The sequence below is a fragment of the Eulemur rufifrons genome, chromosome 2, assembly GCF_041146395.1.
Source record: "Eulemur rufifrons isolate Redbay chromosome 2, OSU_ERuf_1, whole genome shotgun sequence".
Classification (NCBI taxonomy): domain Eukaryota; kingdom Metazoa; phylum Chordata; class Mammalia; order Primates; family Lemuridae; genus Eulemur; species Eulemur rufifrons.
The window spans coordinates 82,936,811-82,955,254 of record NC_090984.1 but is presented as its reverse complement, the minus strand read 5'-3'; the positions used below and the strand labels follow the sequence as shown (position 1 = coordinate 82,955,254).

The 18,444-nt window shown below is 35.5% G+C and overlaps 2 protein-coding genes across 2 annotated transcripts in view; one reads left to right on the top strand and one right to left on the bottom strand.

The window, feature by feature from the left end:
• The window catches only part of NID2 (nidogen 2), a 58,578-nt gene extending 56,007 nt beyond the window's left edge, over positions 1 to 2,571 (top strand). Inside the window, exons 20-22 of the mRNA XM_069464891.1 lie at positions 1,106 to 1,229; positions 2,081 to 2,193; positions 2,398 to 2,571. Coding sequence (XP_069320992.1) covers positions 1,106 to 1,229; positions 2,081 to 2,193; positions 2,398 to 2,408 — 248 coding nt within the window. The 3' untranslated portion in view covers positions 2,409 to 2,571. The remainder of the gene's footprint in view (positions 1 to 1,105; positions 1,230 to 2,080; positions 2,194 to 2,397) is intronic.
• A 603-nt stretch (positions 2,572 to 3,174) lies between these two features.
• Positions 3,175 to 18,262, bottom strand: RTRAF (RNA transcription, translation and transport factor). Its single transcript, XM_069464889.1, has 8 exons — positions 18,097 to 18,262; positions 16,339 to 16,463; positions 14,190 to 14,289; positions 9,321 to 9,407; positions 7,845 to 7,933; positions 5,690 to 5,758; positions 3,617 to 3,665; positions 3,175 to 3,495 (listed from the first exon to the last, which is right to left on the bottom strand). The coding sequence occupies exons 1-8, from the start codon at positions 18,155 to 18,157 to the stop codon at positions 3,341 to 3,343; spliced, it is 735 nt and encodes a 244-aa protein (XP_069320990.1). The 5' UTR covers positions 18,158 to 18,262; the 3' UTR covers positions 3,175 to 3,340.
• Between the last annotated feature and the right edge of the window lie 182 nt (positions 18,263 to 18,444).

Here is an 18,444-nt window from a genome sequence, read left to right as displayed (position 1 = left end):
CCTTTTGGGTTAAATAAATTTTTAGCAGTATAGCACATAATCTTCTTTGGTCTGTAAACTTTTAAAGAATATTTTAAAATGGTCCTTATAATCTTTCTCAGGGAGAAGGGGGTCTGAATCAGGCAGTTAAGTTTGTACTGCTTGCCTGACCTCAGCATGAACGCTCGGCATACTTTTAAAGAGTTAAAAAGAAATGTTAGCCACTGTTGAATTGACAAACTTAGATACATGAATGGAAGTTATTTTTTGGGGCCAATATAATTTATCTATAAACATCTATTACTCTAACTAACAGTATGTTGTTATGCCAAGGACATTCTTTGACAAGTGATGTTAGCAAGGTGGCTTCCTTTAGTAATAAATCTGGGTTGCTAATACCTAGGTTTATCTATTTCTGTTGTGTGCTTTCAATTACTGGCATAATTGAAAAGATGCTATGTGTCTTTTTTATATTAAATATGAAAAAGACTGTTCTTGAAGAAATATAATCTAATTAAAGGGACTATAATGCAGATGGATCACTTTTATAACCCATCCAAAACAAATTACATTTTAAAAGAGTATTTGAAATTTACGCCAGAGCTCCATGAGAAATGTGAAACTTGGAAATTCTTGAATTGTTTAGCTATTGCAAAATTTGTAAGACCAACTCCTTTACACTGAAAAATATGAGCCATGTTACCATTTTAGTTGCTTTTCTTCCCTCCCACTGAAAAAATATATTCTTTAAAAATATTTAAGGATTTTTGTTAAAAGGTTGCCTTGGCTATTATACATTGCTTACAGAGGGCAAGTATTTACTCAGATGTTAGGTTTACAATTTATAAGCTAAGGTTTGAAATCATATAAGTTATAAAAATACTTTTCTTCCAGAAAAGGTTTGAATCTCTATTAAAAACTGAAATGCTATTCAACAAACTGGAGACTAATAGAACAGGAAATTTTATAGTTGCTAATTTGTATGATTACAATGGAAGTAAAATATCCTATTTCCTATTAACACCTTTGTTTCTTCTTCTGCCACTGTCATTTTTGGCAGAGCAGCTTTTCTTTTTTTCTCCATGGCACGCAAGGATCTCATTTTCCCCGTTTAATGTTTTAAAAGGAACCAAAAAACTGGAGTGCACACTACCTGACGGAACTGGACGGCGTGTCATTCAAAATAACCTCAATTACCCCTTCAGCATTGTTAGCTATGCAGATCACTTCTACCACACGGACTGGAGGAGGTGAGACCAACACACTCTGGACACGCCTGAGAAGGCAGGCTGTTTTGGAGGACATATTACTTGTTTTACCAAAAACTGACACTAGTAATTAAGTCCTCTGCTAAGGCTTTTGTTTCATTATCTCATTAACTGTGATAACATCCTTCAAGTGTTACTGCTTTTGAAATTGTGCCTTTACTTTACCCAGAAATTTAATAGTATTGCTCACATGTAGCTTAAAAGTAGCAAAACTATTTGATAATAAGCTATCTAAAGAGGAAGCACACGAATCTAAATCTGTTCTTCAGCGAATAAAAGGCTACCTTTAAGTGGCACCATGAGGTATATTTTTTTTTCTTGAGACAGTCTTGCTCCATCGCCCCAGGTAAAGTGCAGTGGTGTCATCACAGCTCACAGCAACCTCAAACTCCTAGGCTGTAGCGATCCTCCTGCCTCAGTCTCTCAAGTAGCTGGGGGGTGGTATATGCCACCTAAACTGATTTTTTAAAAAGATGTGGACATATTATCCACGAAGGAAAACTGAAAAATACTATTTAGACTATTCTCAAATGAGGAACTGGGGAACATAAAAAGTACATGTCTAAGCCCTCTACCCCATCCCCTACAATTTTGATTTAATTGGTCTGGCACAAGGCCCAGGAAACAGTATTTTAATAGATTCTCATGTGCAGCTAGCATTGAGAACAACTGATTTTAGACCAGTGGTTCTCAACCTTCAGTGTGGCATCAGCATCACCCCTGAGCAGAGACGGCTGGCAGATTTCTCTCTTTTGAAACTGACTCTGTTTCTAACCTTGTATCTTTTTTACCTAGTGATTGACTCTCCATGAATTCATTCTTTCTGTTACCAGGGATGGTGTTATATCAGTAAATAAAGACAGTGGTCAGTTTACTGACGAGTATCTCCCAGAGCAGCGATCTCATCTCTACGGGATAACTGCAGTCTACCCCTATTGCCCCACAGGTAAATGGACATGCTTCATGATGCTCCTCTGGATTAGCAGGGAGATTACATGAAATTTGATTACCCTTGGCCCAGCTTATCCCTGCTGCCACTACTGAGAGCTCATATATCTACCTAGCTTAACCATACACAAAATGAAAGACACTTGCTATTGCAACTTAGTTATAAAATACTCACCTCCCCCCCTCCATTCTATCCTCACAGGAAGAAAGTAAACAGGACAATGTAAAGGTGGACTTAGAGTTTACAGTCAGAACCTGGATCCTAAAGAACATGTACTGCAAACAAAGGCGAAGAAAGTGGAAAAGGAATTGGCCACGAGAAGTTCCCGGACATACAAGATGAACATTTTTAGTGCAAAAAGACTAAGTATATTTTGTGAAAAGTTTATACCTCAATCTTTACTACTGTATCTTTAAAAGCAAAGGTTGTTATTGCAAGTTTTAAAGTAATAGAATTTTAATTGTTGCTTATTAAAGCAACTTTTTGTAAACATTCGTCATATTTAAAAGGTCAAATTCAACTAAGAACCAGTTAGAGTTTAAGACTCTAAATCTGATTTTTGCTATGGATTCTTTCTGGCCAAGAAATTAAAACGTGATGAGTGTAAAAATATATAATCCTAAAGATCATAAACCTTGACATAGAGAAGGCAATGCAGAACTGATGGGAAAGACCAATTATTTATGGTTTTCCAACAAAAGGTCTAACATTATTTTTTTACCTCTGCATCAGTGCATTTCTATTTATATCAAAAGGTGCTAGAATGATTCAATCTATATTTTCTGATCCTTGTAAGTGCCTCTACAGAAGTACCCACAGAAAATACATTAATAAAGACATTTTCTATATTATTCCAATAAAACTTTTAAGTTTTCCTATGACTTAAGGATCTATATTGTCTCTATGACCAAGTTGGCATATTACCTCAATCACAAGAGAAAGAAGCAGATTAATTAGTAAAAAGAAAAATTCCACTTTCCCAAACTTTATTAAGGAAAAAAAGCAGTGGTGGTAAATCTCTAGAACATTGTCAATTTCCTGGGATTCCTCCCTCGAAAATGTGACATTTGATTTACAAACACATGCCGGAAGTGTACATGGTTCCCAACTGTACTAAGTAGGTGAGAAGCTGAAATCTCAGTGTTCATCTTCCAACTTTCCCCAGTCTGTGGTCTGTCTTTGGATCAGCAATAATTGCCTGAACAGCTACTATGGCTTCATTAATTTTTGTCTGTAGCTCTCTGAGCTCTTCTATATGCAGCAATCGTAGAATTTGAGCAGCTTCATTAAGAACTGCATCTATTTTATAAAAGAACACTGTATCAATATATAATTTTTGCATTTAAGACCATTTACTCATTTTTCCCCCAAGTATTCACCAAGTCTCTAAAAACAGTTTAATCAGAACAAAATCACTTACCTCCTGTGTCAAAACCAAGAATGTGTTTGTCTAAAGCAACAGGCAAGCCCTTTAGTAAAAAAAGACAAAATGAGACTATGTAATTAACAATCTTTTCTCATCTAAAACTCTGAAAAACAGCCAGCTATAGTGGCAAGGGGCCTATCTTGGGACAAGCAAGTTCTTCCATATAACAACCAATTAGGAAGTGAGGGCCTTTAAATGTACCAGGAAGCTCTACAGCCCATCCAATCCTTTAGACCAGGCACATAAAATAATACATCCATATTGCAGCAGGGCTTTGTCACTACTGCTATGGAGAGTTCCATTTTAACTACGGTAAGCAGTACGCCGGGAAAAATAGGACTACCTACTTTACTTTCCTCAAGTTTCTTTCTGAGCACATTAATTTCTTTACAAACTGTACATTTTCTCAGCAGGATGTTTATCAGATTGTATGTATAATTTAACTTTCGATAGTTCATTTGGAAATTACTTTGAAAAACTAAACCATTTAACCAGTCAGCACCTACAGACATATCAAAGATGGTGACTTTCATGATACCAAATAAGAATGACAGGCAATCTGGACTTTCACTGATTATACCGTATGAAATCATTACCAATAAAAGAATACTACTTATACTTTCAAAGATATAAGCTGTCACTACTCAAATGCTTTAGTCACTGCTCAATACTTGCCTAATCTATTAATGAAAACTTACCTAGGCTCCGTCTGTTTTAAAATAGTTAATAAGTTATATGTATGAAAGTACAGTAAGCAAAATTAAAGAGTAGAACTGTACTGAGTGGCTTCATATGGCGGTCTGGTACCAGCGGCTCCATTTTTCCCCGTCTGCCAAAAGACCACCAAGGAATAGCTATCCCTGAAAATTACCACATGCCTCAAATACTAGTTATGAATGGTTATAAACAAGTACACTAATTATTATAGGGTGGTATCTTTTGAGATGACACTAAAATTAAGATTTGGAGCACTGAAAAGAAAACTAAATGTTAATTTGCAAACCAGAGCAAAGAGATTTGGCTATGCCCTTATTTGCCTGCCTTTTAAACCAAAGACAGAGTTTTGCTGAATGAATGAATGATTTTATTATGCCAGAACAATTTGCTGTCTGTTCTATAGTGTGAGTGAAATAAGCTGATCTTTAATTTCCAGTGGCCTGATTCATATATAATGAATAAGCTAATAAGAACCTTTAGAAGAAAAAGTGTCTTTCAGAGACACTGCCCTGGAATTAGTAACCTTTTAACACTGCTGGGCCTGCCTAAAGGGGTCAAAGGACAAAAGACAGTGGGAGATGGAAGTGGGGACCAAAGTCCAGAATGACGGTTGTGCTAGAGACACACTCAAATATCTCTAGCTACAGCTAGTCCTGAGGACATTCTCCGCACTGTCTCACAGTCAATGAAACTTTAGGGATATTTGGGTTTCTGATATAACAAAAAATATCTCCTAAGTATTATCTTTAAGGGGAAGGTAGTTATGGTATATAGCTTTCTCAGCCTACAAAGCAGGACTGAAAGACGGTACTGTTTGTCACCTGTACCGTGAACCTTACAATCCAATAGAGCCCTCTACCCCCTCACCTGGGCAGACCAAAAAGCTTACGGACTGCCACACATGGAACCTTATCCCCTATCCTCCACAAGAACACAGGCTCTTAAATCAGACTGCCTGAGCTCTACCACTGACCAACTAGGTGACCTTAACCAAATTACTTTCTCAAATTACTTTCCTGTTTTATGCCAGGAAATTAGATGTGCTATTGGTAGCCTTTCTGAGGTATGACATGAAATAAACATGAAGTTCATTTTTCAATGAAAAATGACCCCCTCACTGTGGCAGGCACACAGTAAACACTCTCTGATATTAGTTATCAGCCCGGCAAGTGACTGAATACATTCAATTTGCTTAAGAACCAAATTCATTTGCACTAAAGTAAGCTATCCTTCTCTAGGTTGTTGTAATGTAGAATGAATACCTTAAACAGATACATGCGAAGTTTAAACTAATGACAATACCAGAAGAAATTTTCATTAGTAACTAATTTAGAATTTATAAAAACATACCTCTTTTGTTTGATTTGCTTTAGCAACTGCATCCTGTGTCAGGCGCTCCTGAACCAAAATGCGAATTGCCTAAAAAAACCCAAAACATTGTTTTTACTAATTAAAGGCTGTTTAACTGCCATCCGTTCTTCTCTGAGCCTAGAGAATAAAGATGCTCAGTCTGATGAGGTTAGAATTACCTAGTTGAATTAATAAATTAAAAATTAAAAAAACCAAGCCGTTGTAATGAAATTTTTCACTCTTTTAATATTTAATAACATGGAATGATGCAATTAAAAGCATTTTTTGAATAGGTAATACATGTCCCTGGTTAAAAAAAAATTTTTTTTTTAACTATAGAAGGATACATATAGTAAAAAGTAGGTCTCATTCCTACCGGAGCCTAGCTATCCCTCCAGAAGACAATCATTGTTACCAGATTCTTATGTATCCTTACAAAAACTCCATTAAATTACAAGTATGTTTATGCATGGATACACCATCATATACATTGCTTATACTTTGCTTTTTTCACTTCACTACAGTAAAATGTTTTCAGACCTTTCAAAGGATACATTGTTGGTGTTTTTTTTTATAAACCACCAAGGCATTTCATTATGGCAGGCACAAATGCATGCATGTACACACACTTAAAAAACAAGATTCTTAAAATGGAATTTTAGAGGGATGACAATTACAACTCAAAAATAAGTGAAAACTTGAAAAACTTTTTAATAAAAAACAAATGGTATATTTGGAAAAGATTAATTAAAACAATATTTAACAGTAAATGCAAATGTATTAAACAGTCTGGTTGCCAAACAGTTAATATATTGATTCTTATATTTGGCAAACCTTAGATGTTTGCCATATTATCATGTATTATTTGAATGCCTCTTAAAACAACTGAAAGGGGTTGTCTAATATGCAGCTTGGACTAGAATTTTATAAAGCTTTTTGTTGTAGCTGATTTATACTTTCTCCCATTGGGTTTTCAAAGTCTAACAAAAGTACACCAAATATGCTATGCATTGTCTATTTCTCTTCTCACTTAGTTCATGATTAAAGCTGACCTGATCATTGTAGAACTGTTCCAAGGCAATTTACATAATTGGGTAAAGAATAAGCCTTTGCAACAGCTAAATTTCACTGAAAACAACTTTTTATCTTTTGGCATCCAATCTGGGTTGAGAAAATCCAAGTTAAGATTCAGATTCAGTATAGAAAATTGTAATAATTTAAGAATAGGACAGTCTTTCTCTTGTTAAAACTGACATTAAATATATATAATTCTAAAAAGTAGGGTAAAATTATGGTTTAATCTCTTCTGGGTAGAGTGAAATTATTCAATTTATCACAAAGTAGTTTAAAGTAATATACATGCACAAGGTCTGACTGAAACCTCTTTAATCTCTTGTAAAATCAGTAATAATCTCTAAAATAATTTCCTAATCTGGTATCTTAAGTACCACTCCCCTGATCTACCCCCTGTACTTTCACAATTACTAGGACTAAATCTTCTGAAGTACATTTTTTTCTCAGAAACAAGAGAACTCTTTCAGATTACTGGGCTCCCTGAAGTGGAGGTATGAATTGAGTGTCCTTATCTAGGATGGAGGATTCAGAAGACATAAACATTCATTTTTCAGAGAGATTTTGGGGGTATATATTTTTGACCAAATTCACTGCTTCTAATTTGGCATTTTCCACTATCTTAATGAATACCGGTGATGAATCCTTAAAAGGACTGATTAAACAGAAGTAATGTAAAAAAAAAAAAAGAATGGACCACAGGGTCAGAGTGCTTAAAAATCCCAGCTCCATCACTTTCTGTCATCTTAGACATTATTTATCTATCCCCTTTAAGTCTCCATTACTTCATATACGTATAATTTTTTTTAAAAAGGACATTAGCATCTACCTCTAGGATTGTTGGGAGAACGGAATGAGATCATCTTTGCAAAGGATTTAACACAGTGCCAGGCACACAATAAACATTCCCTGATATTAGTTATTACTAGACAATCCAATACAGATAAAATCATGAAATCTGCTTTATGTCCCACATTCCTCTACTGTATTTTAATCAATAAATTTAATTATCAATAGTTAATATTTTGAAAATGAAGACTTTCTATATGCAGTTTCTATCAAGAATCAAGAACATGCAGCTGACCTTAAGCATTACCAGGTAATCATCATGACGTTGAATCTGAAGGAGGTTAGCCAAAGCCATCACACCAGCCTTAAAATCAGGATTATTTACTATAAAAGATTAAAAATGAACAACAAAAACCCTTTATAGCTCTGCAAACATATAATCAGACATATTTGTGAACATATAAACTTACAAAAAACATTTTAAATATTCTAGTAATAACGAATCTAATTTTTAAAACTGCTGCTGAAGAGAAAAAACATAAAGCAGTGTAGAGTATCAAAAATTAGGTAAATTGATGAGATAAATGGTTTTCTCATTACTATCCAGAGGGTTCCAGACTCACGATGGGTGAACTTAGGATTTCTCAACTTTACAATGGGTACCAAAATATCAAATGCATTTCTCACTTAAGATATTTTTAACTACAAATGTTCCTCGATTTACAAGGGGATGTAATCCCCTTGTAAGTGGAAGAACATCTGTATTTCATTGACCAAACTGAAAAATCCAATAAATGACTAATTTAACTCACATTAGGCTTGTTCTGTAAATTTTTCTGCAAGGCCCATTTATGTAGCACTTTTAATCAACATTTCTTCCCAAGGCTGTTAGTTTTAATTCATAGATAACTTCAACGGGCAGTTTGCCAAAACCTTTTCTCTAAGCAGTGGCTCTGGAGTGTCCAAGAAGCGCATTCATTCAAAAGGATAACTCCCAAATTATAGGTCATAATGAATCAGCCAGTGAAAGAATATTTAACATATCATAATCTAGGTAATTAGAATCTTCATACTTTTAAAAGGGGAAAGAATTACTAAAAGACACCTGGGACTTAAAATAATGAAAAATGTTACCATTTGTCTCACAGTGTCATTGGATTTAAAAAAATTTACACATCCAGGAAGGCAAACGATGACCTCCATGGTTAAATAGAAATGAAAACCACAAATTACTAGGAGCAAATCAAAGAACAGCATTTTCACATTCAGATATTGATATGTAAGGGGAGGGAGGAAGTACATTTAACTGATCATAAAAACCAGAATAAAATAGCAACATAAATGCTGTCTGCATGGAGCCTTCTTAATTTACTAAAACCAAGTAAACTTAGACTTCATTCTAAGAAGTAAAAAACATTTAAGGATCAGGCGTGGTGGCTCATGCCTGTAATCCTAGCACTCTGGGAGGTAGATCACTTGAGTTCAGGAGTTGGAGACCAGCCTGAGCAAGAGCAAGACCCCGTCTCTACTAAAAATAGAAAAAATTAGCCGGGCATGGTGGTGCATGCCTGTAGTCCCAGCTACTTGGGAGGCTGAGGCAGGAGGATCAGTTGAGCCCAGGAGTTTGAGGTAGTTGTGCACTAGGCTAACGCCATGGCCCTCTAGCCCAGGCAACAGAGCAAGACTATCTCAAAAAATAAAAATAAAATAAAAATAAAAACCATTTAGGAAACCAAAACTGTTGATCAGTTTTATGCATTTATATACTCACCATCCAAATTGATCAATGGCTCTGCATTTTTAGTTGCACTGTCAGCATTTTTTGCGTTATCGGGTACTGAGTCCTTGTATTTTTCAGCTATAAAAATAGGCAAAAATATAATCTGTAGAACTGCAACTCGAGGTAAAATAAACACTGCTAATTTACTGAATTTAAATGAGCCAAACTTACTACAGGCTGAGTATCCCTTCTCAGAAATTCCTGGAACCAGAAATGTTTCGGATTTTGGAATATTTGCATATACAGAATGAGATATCTTGGGGATAGGATACAAGTCTACACACAAAATTCATTTATGTTTCATATATACCTTATACACACAGTCTGAAGATAATTTTATATAATATTCTCAATAATTTTGTGCATGAAGCAAAGTCTGTGTTAAGTAGGTATATAGGATTTTCCACTTGTGTCCTCATGTTGGCTTTCAAAAAGTTTCCAATTTTGAAGCATTTTTTAGATTTTTGTATTATGGATGCTCAATCTGTGTAAGTAGAAAACAACTCATCCAATCAAAATTAATTTTTGCTACAGGAAATCTAACAAAACAGTGTGATTCAATCTTTTTGATTAAGCTAAAATTATTACTGAAATACTTGACACAATATCTTTTTATTAATATTTCTAAAGGAAATCATTTCAAACATCTAAATTTTAAGAGGGGAAAAGTCTGCTTTTAGAGCTTCCTCTAAAACTTGGCAAAGAAGAATAGGAGCAGGGTAAGTATAGGTTACATAAGATTAAATACAAACTCAATAAAAAATAAGTTTATCCCCAATCTTCTTTTGAATGTTGTACACAGAATCCAAAAACCCTGCTTTCCAAAAAAAAGCAACACTTCAAATATACCACCATCATATACAAACCTAAAACTTATCTGATGGAAACGTGAAATTTAGAATGCCAAAGGTAGATTTTATTACTTTCATTGGAAAAATAATAATACTTAAAAAGAATTCATGAGCAAAAGCTCTTAATAATATAATAATTCACTAAACTAAATGCCCCAAATGGCACCTTAGGCTATAATGTTTACATGATTTGCTAATGAAACAAGAGGGGAAAATAAAAGCCTTAAAATTTCAGTCAGACAGGAGTTAGCCTGAAGAGGCTTCCACTGGCCAAATCTGGAGGAGTATAAGCACCAAAATATGTGATGATAAAAAAGTATTCTGATCCACTGAATAAAATAATCCATATATCCACACAGATTTAAACAAACAAACAAATACACTGGAGAGATGGGAAAGCTCCTCCTTACAGTAGAAAGCCAACAAATAATGTAGAAGGATAACTTAATTAGAAAAACACCTCTTGGCAATCATCAACATAATAACTGATTCAAGCAAGAATCATCAAATGAAAATTTGAGGAGCAAAAAAGCATACTGACAGAGTCTCAAAGTACCTCCCGGCAAGGTATTACAAAGGGGAAAACAGTAATTTTACAGTGGAGAAATCTTAACGAAGTGATCAAAGCTAACATGACTAGTTATGGGACATATCACTATCACATATCTCCTGGTATTATGCACTTAAAAGAACACATCACTTCTGTGTTATTCCTAACAAAAGTATAAATCCTGAACCTGAATCTAATCAAAAGGAAACACCACACAAACTCAAACTGAGGGACACTCTACAAAATAAATGTCAGTTTCATCAAGCACAAATAAAGACAAGAATTGTTCCAGATTAAAGGAGACTAAAGAGATATAACAACTAAATGCAATGCATAATCCAGGTCTGCTTTGGGGATTTTTTTGGGGGGAGCGGGGGCAGTTGGTGAAATGGGAATAACAGCTAAAGATAACAGTATTTTATCCGAGTTAACTTTCTGATTTTGGTCATTATACTGGGGTTATATAAGACAGTCATTTTTAGGACATGCACATTGACATATTTAATGGTAAAAGGGAATCACCTACAACTTACTATCAAATGGTTCAGGAAAAAAAAATCAGGTGTGTGTCTGTATAGAGAGAGGGATAAAGCAAATGAAGTAAAATGTTAAATTTGCAGAACCTGGGTATATGAAAATTCTTTGTACTATTTGTGCAATTTTTCTACAAATCTGAAATATCAAAAAAGTAAACGAAAACAATTTAAGTCAGATTTTAATCATCTTAATCGACAAGCTAGCAAAAGGCTTTAAAAATGGTAAAGCAGAAATAATAGAAATTCACAGTGGTTTCAGCAAATTTCAAATAAGTAACTTAAAAGTCAAGAAGGCAATATATTAATGTAAAACCACAAAAGAACATCAGCACCTCCTACTGATAAAAAACAGTATTACTTTAACCAATTTTCAAAAGTCTGTTCTTGAAATCTAAATTTTAATAAACAAAACTTGTTTTGTAGTTTAGACTTTTAATATACTCTTGATACCATTTACCTTTCAATTATATATTGATTTCATTTTCATATATAAGCTTTTTATTAATCCATTAAACCACACTATTACTGAGAAATAGATGTACTTATAATCAACTGTAAAGATACACGATCATATGACACCTACCACTGAAGACTGAAGGATTATAAAAATAGAACAAATGGAATAAATAACAGTAAAATGGAAATAAATTGAGATGGGACTAAGAATTTATTTGGGAATAGCTGAAAAACACTTTTAATAAACCTGAGAATGCTTTATTACCAATTAGCTCACCTATAGTTCCTACCAACCTGAGGAGGATAAATAAAAAGACCTTGTTAAAGGTCCTCAAAATCAATTAATACTACATCAAGCCCGCAAGGCTTATGATTTATTTCAACATTTATTTTCTAAAGGAATAAAAGCACAAGTATTTTTTTTGGAAACTAATATTGAAAGTTAAGAAAAAGTCTCAAATTACAGTTTTCCTTAAGATTTTTGTCATAAGGCTTCTGAAATTTAAGTCTGAGGCACTAGTAAAAACTGATGTTCCAAATCAGTACATGTAAACATTCATATATACTGCATTCATTAAACAACTACTGAAGTTGATAAGCACCTATTGTGAGCAAGAAAGTATGTCAGGTACTGTGACAGACAGAATAATGACTTCTCCCAAAGATATCCATGTCCCAATCCCTGGAACCTGTGTATATGTTACCTCACATGGCAAAAAGGACTTGCAGATATGATCAAATTAAAGACCCTGAGATGGGGAGATTATGCTGGATTATCCAGGTGGGCCCAGTGTAATTGCAATGTTCTTATAAGAGGGAGGCAGGAGGGTCAAAGAGAAAAAGATGACAATGGAAGCAGAGTCAGAGAGATTGAAAAATGCTATGCTGCTAGATTTGAATATGGAGGAAGGGGCCAGAGTCAAGGAATGCAGGCAACCTTTAGAAGGTGTAAAAGGCAAAGAAACAGATTTCTCCTAGAGTCTCCAAAAGGGACCAGTCCTGCTGACACCTTGACTTTAGCACAGTGAGACTGATCTTGGATTTCTGATTCCAAAATAAGACTTAATTATGTCTTAAATCACTGAGTTTGTGGTAATTTGTTACAGCAGTGAGAGGAAACTAATAGAGGTACCATGCAGGAAACAAAGCTGAGTATCAGCTTACAATTTACTGGGCAAATAAGGCATAGAAGCAAAACAAAGTGGCAAATGACTTAAAAGGCATAGAGTTAAAAGCTATGAAAGTTCAGAGGGAAATATTACTGCTACTAAGACAGCATTTGAGCTGGATCTTAAAAAGATGGGTAGGATTTCGATGAGTAGAGATAGACTGAAATGGCATTATTAAGTCAAGGGAAAAGTGAACAAAGAAATTCAGGGCGGGGAAAAAAGGATATAAACAGGAATCAGTGTTATTCTAGTTTGGCTGGGATGTCAAATACGTAAATACTAGTTGGACACCAGTCACCGAAGGCCATAAAGACCTGGCTAAGGAGCTAAAATTCCTTTTGTAGACAAAGGGAAATAATGTTTCTCAATATGGAACCGGAGCTGTTCTTTGAAAACCAGAAGCAGCACTCCAAAACAGATTTATACCTCAGAAAGTTAGCTTGGTGGGCCATGCAGTTAAGAATAGAAGGTGACACTAATGGGTGGCTAGTTTGGAAGATATAACAATATTCTTGGCAGAAAGCACCAAGAGCCTGAATTAGGGTGATGGCAGTGGGAATGAAGAAGATAAGATACAACAGACATGGAAAAAGATCAATGGGAGCAGGACGGGAAGGAAAGGGAGAAGCCAAAGATATCAAAAGGCTTCAAAAGCAAATGATAAGAAGGACTGGAACTGACAGTACTATAAAAGAGAAAAATATAAAACAGAGAGTATGGAGTTACGATAAGATGATCAGATGTTGGCAGGCCTTTCAAAATAAAATGGGGGAAACATGAGTTTAATGGAATTTTTTTTTTTACTATAGGTACTAATATCCAGAAGCTTCTAATGATAGAAGTATCTGTGATAAGACATCAAACATAAGTAACACATTTTGGCCTATGGTGTATTAATGTATATTGGCATTAGACATTTTTTAGTCTCTTATGAAATGACCTGCTGCAGCAACACCCCAAAATCCCATCAATTCTCAAACACTAACAAGAATTTAATTTGAAAGCTAAGGTGCATACTACAAAAGATGGCAAATTTACCAAAGTAATGTTACTTTGTAAGAAGACAGTCAATTAGCCTTCTCCAGAAGACATCATTTCCAAATTCTAAAAGAAAAATGTAAATATCAATGAAAGACAACAGAAAGTACTTCTAACATCTTGTGATAAAAATGAACTAAAGGTAAAACAGTATGAGGCAAAAAACCAAACCGGTAAGTTCCCTACATTTTCATTCTCCCTCTTTCCTATCTTTCTTCTCTCTCTCTCTCTTTAAAACACACATTCCCCCCAAAACATACCATTATCTCCATATTCAAGTCTAACAGCTAAACCAAGAAGCCAGTCAATTGCTTCTTGTCGATCTTGAATCTTGAAAGGACAGTTAACATCTCTGAGATACTGTGAGAAAAAAAAATTCAGTTTCATTATTATCCTAAAGTCAAGGAACCAAAAGAATGGTACAGTTGAAAGAGACCTTAGTTTGGATCTCTAAAAATTTCTTATAACATTTATATTACTACACTTTTGATGTGATTATATAACCCAAAGAAAGGAAACATTTAAGCGTACCATCTTAAGAAAAAAATGAATTATTTCCATTATGCTTTTTTGAAATTTGAACTGATCTAGAACAACTTCCTCACTTTACGGACGAGAAAACCGAGGTCTAGAGATACTGATACTTGCCAATAGTTACACAACTTAGATCTGGGACTTGAATCTAAACTTGCTGATTCCGTGTCTCAATACATATAGAACAATTAAATAAAAAGGACAATTTAAAAAAGGAGGAAGTACAAATAAGTTAATTATTATCTAAACTTTAACTTTCATATTATGGAAATGCCACTGAATAGAGTAAGCCATGTTAACACAGAAGAAGTGTGGAACTGAGTATTTTAAGTAAATATCAGAAGCTATATATCCAAATGAATGTCCTTCAAATAAGCCTCTTCAGACCTTAAAATCTAATTCCGGCACAATGTTAATAGTCAAAACTTCTACAACTCCCTTTTGGAAATCCTTTCAGGAATAATTAATGAATCAGTAACTTTTAGCCATAATTTATTTTCTAATCAAAAATGTAATCCCCTCATTCACAAGATTTGGCTATGATTCAAAAAGAAAATCTACTTCAAACTATAAAACATTTGTCAATACTAAGAATATTTAAAAGATGTAACTCATGATCTAAAAGTAATTCCAAAAGAGAATTTCCAAATATGCTTTAAGCAATGACATAACCATTCCAAAGAAACCAACTTGAAGGATAATATCTGTTTGGGTAAGTTCTGATACATTTATGTTTAAGTTATCCTACTTACATTCAGAGAATTTTTCTACATTTTTCAAATACCCTTCTACACGTAGAAGTTTGTATTATTTTGTACATATGAATGAGCCATAAGATGTAATATAAACAAATATAAAATCCTAACTATATATTTCAAAGTCTTAAGAAGCCCACTGAAAACTTCAAAAATACTTTAAGAGCAAAGGAAGATAATTCACTAGTAGTAGAGGCGGTGGCAATAATAAGTATCCAGCAGTTGCAATGAGCCAAGCCCTTCTGTGAACAGGTATATCACTCATTAACAAAAAATCCACCCCTATGTGACAGGTACCATTGTTACTACCATTTATTGATGAGAAAATTGAGGCACAGAAAGGTTAATAAACTTGCCCAAGGTCATTGCCCTGGTATACGATTTATACAATCCCCTAATTCATAAAATCACTGATTTTAAGAAGAAAGTTAGGGACCTACCACATTACTCTACCAAATGAAAAATTGAGCTGTTTCCATATTTTTAAAGAAAAGTATCTTACTCAAAGTAATATAGCTGATGAAAATGTCTAATGTAAATAATGACATTGTAAAATGTGATTTTTATACTAATTTTAAAACAATTTCTTTTTTTCAAAAATGTTACCAAAATTAAACTAAGTCAATGGGAAAATTATTCTAGCTGCAAAAATATGATATACACACAGACCGTTTCAGGACTATCTCTACTATACACAAGGCATGTCTGTATATGTTAAATATAAGCATAAACACAATATAGTTCTACTTTTCAAGTATGTCAATAATGTCTTTTTTAAATATAGGAGATAGTACTATAAATGTATTATTGCTATATTTTTAGTCTAATATAGAAATTCTGATTTTGGCCATTAAATGAAATATACACCATTATTTAAGAAACTTCATGATGTTTCTGGAGAAAATTATTTCTATCTAATATTAAAAGCTTGGTAGGAAAAGATAAGTTGTTCTAAAATCAAAAGAAACATGGTAAGAAAAAACCTACATCCCTGAAATCCAGCTTTCTTAACACAGATCATTATTATTTATCTTAAAAGAACAAAGTAACCATAAGCTCATCTTCATAAAAATTCTTAGAAAAGCTCTCTGTATTTTTATTTTACTTCCTAATTTATTACCTTTTCAAAGAACTTGGGCCAGTCACTGCTGTGGATGTTTCTTAAATTACCTCTGTCTTCAATCTTGTAGTGTCTGATTTTCTGGTCCTCTAGCCAAACAATAAAGTTTCTAAATTCTGTTTCATCTGCAACAAAAAATATTATATAAATAACTAGAAGCATTAGATAAAATACTTCTTTCTCCACAGATAAATGGGTCCTGTGGAATTTTTTTAACCTCTGAATACTAAATTAACTGAGCTGACAGAAGTAGGAGTTGAAAGTACAGACTCCGGAGCCACAGATTAACAATGATCTGTTCAAATCTTGGTCTGAATTCAAATTCTGGGTCCAGACACTTAGTGGTTGTGTGAACTTGGGCTAATCACCTATATTTACTATACCTCAGATTCTTCAGCTACAAAATGAGGGTAATAATAGTTTACTTCACAGAGCTGTTATGAAGATTACATGAAATAAATGTGGATAAAAACATTGCCTGGCACAAGGTTTTGCCATTTAAGTGTTATTAATATTCCAGTTCCTTTGGGAGCAGAAGGGAGACTTAAATTTATGGCAAATAATAAAGTAAAATAAATAAGTAATAAATAATAATACAGTATAAGAAATTAAATGACAAAACTCAGAAAGACAGACACTGTGACTACTATTATCATGTAATGTTATCTGCATATTAAGTACATACACTTTTTTATTTAATCCTGCCCACACTCTTTTGAGGTAGGTAATAGTCCCATTTTACAGATGAGAAAACTGAGACTCAAAGATTCAAATCCAGATCTAGGCTCTATTGCCACTAATCCTTTCTTGTTAAAGTAGAAAAACAACATACTGTAATTTGATATGCTTCTACAGGAGATCAATAAAACACTGCTATCCTATTTAGAAATTACTTTCAATTTCTGAGTGAAATTCAAGCTTCTATTACGAGGTCTTGAGAATTATACAATGGTCTGAGCATCACAACTTGTACTTAGTTGCTCTCAAACTTATGAGTCTACAACTGGCCAGGAACTCTAGAAGGAAATGAGTACTGGAAGGTAGTTGAGTTACAGTGAGTAGCAGTGTTATTACTTTTTAAAATTTTAATGCTGTAAAATCCCAAATAACTTTGTATTTACAATTCAATCTCCTGCTCACCTGCTGTTAACTTTTTTGCACGACCCACAAAACGTAATTAGCCCGTTACCATACGTGCTTACCCTTCCACTGCCGGTCCTAGACTTCACTGTGTACCATCTAGATCTCAAACTGCTTCGTGGGTTTTGACTGCCCCCCAACCCCGACCCCTTAGCTCCTGGCAGGCAGTGAACTAGTCTTCAAGTTACTCAGCACCTTCCTCAGAATCCAGCACCGTGCTGGTCCATAATAGCAGGTGTTCAAGGTATCGTCCAATTACATGGAGTTAAAGGGTAAGTGAGGAAGAGCAAGGTTTTCCCTTTTGTGTGCCGAGGCGGTAGCGTGTGGGTGGGCCGGTGGGGCAGCGGGTGGTAGTGGTGTATGGAGTTAAGCAAGTGCAGAAAGTGGAGATGACGAGGCTGGAGTGGGTGAGGGGGCTCCGAAGCCGGGGGCGCGGCCGGGGTGGGGAGAGGGACTGCAGAGAGCCGAGGTGCGCGGCGGCCCGGAAGACGGGGGCCAGAGGGCCCCGGGGCACACAAGGCCGCCGAGGGTCCCGGAGGGGAGACGGGGTGGGAGTGCTAAGGGGGGGACTTCCGCCCGGGTCAGGGACACGCGACCGGGCAGGGGCCGCCGCCTCACCTTTGCAGTTGAAGCCGGCAGGGTTGTGGTAGTCGAGAGCCGTCAGCTTACGTCGGAACATCGTCCCCGCTTCTCGCTCTGGTCCCCCCGGGCCTCGGCCGGGAGCGGAGAAGCGAGGTGGAGCGGGCGGCGCAGGCACCGGCGACGCGGCGAGAGGGCGGGCTGGCGCCGGGACGCTCCGGAATGGCGGCGGCCTTCGCCAATCGTCGCTTAAGAACGGCGGCCCTCGGCAAATACGCACCAATCGCGGCTGCGGCTGGGAAGGCGGGGCCACGGCGGGGCACGTCGACGCTCAAATAAACTTTATTGTCAGCTTCCCAGTTGTACAATAGGCAGAAAGCAACTAGG

Bases quoted from the DNA above. Each gene is read 5' to 3' on its own strand.
- RTRAF (XM_069464889.1), bottom strand. From the start codon at position 18,157: ATGTTCCGACGTAAGCTGACGGCTCTCGACTACCACAACCCTGCCGGC. The intron at 14,290-16,338 runs GTAATAAATTAG...TTTTTCTCACAG, and splicing joins GGCCCAAGTTCTTTGAAAAG to TATCTCAGAGATGTTAACTG. The intron at 3,496-3,616 runs GTAAGTGATTTT...TTTATAAAATAG, and splicing joins TCTTGGTTTTGACACAGGAG to ATGCAGTTCTTAATGAAGCT.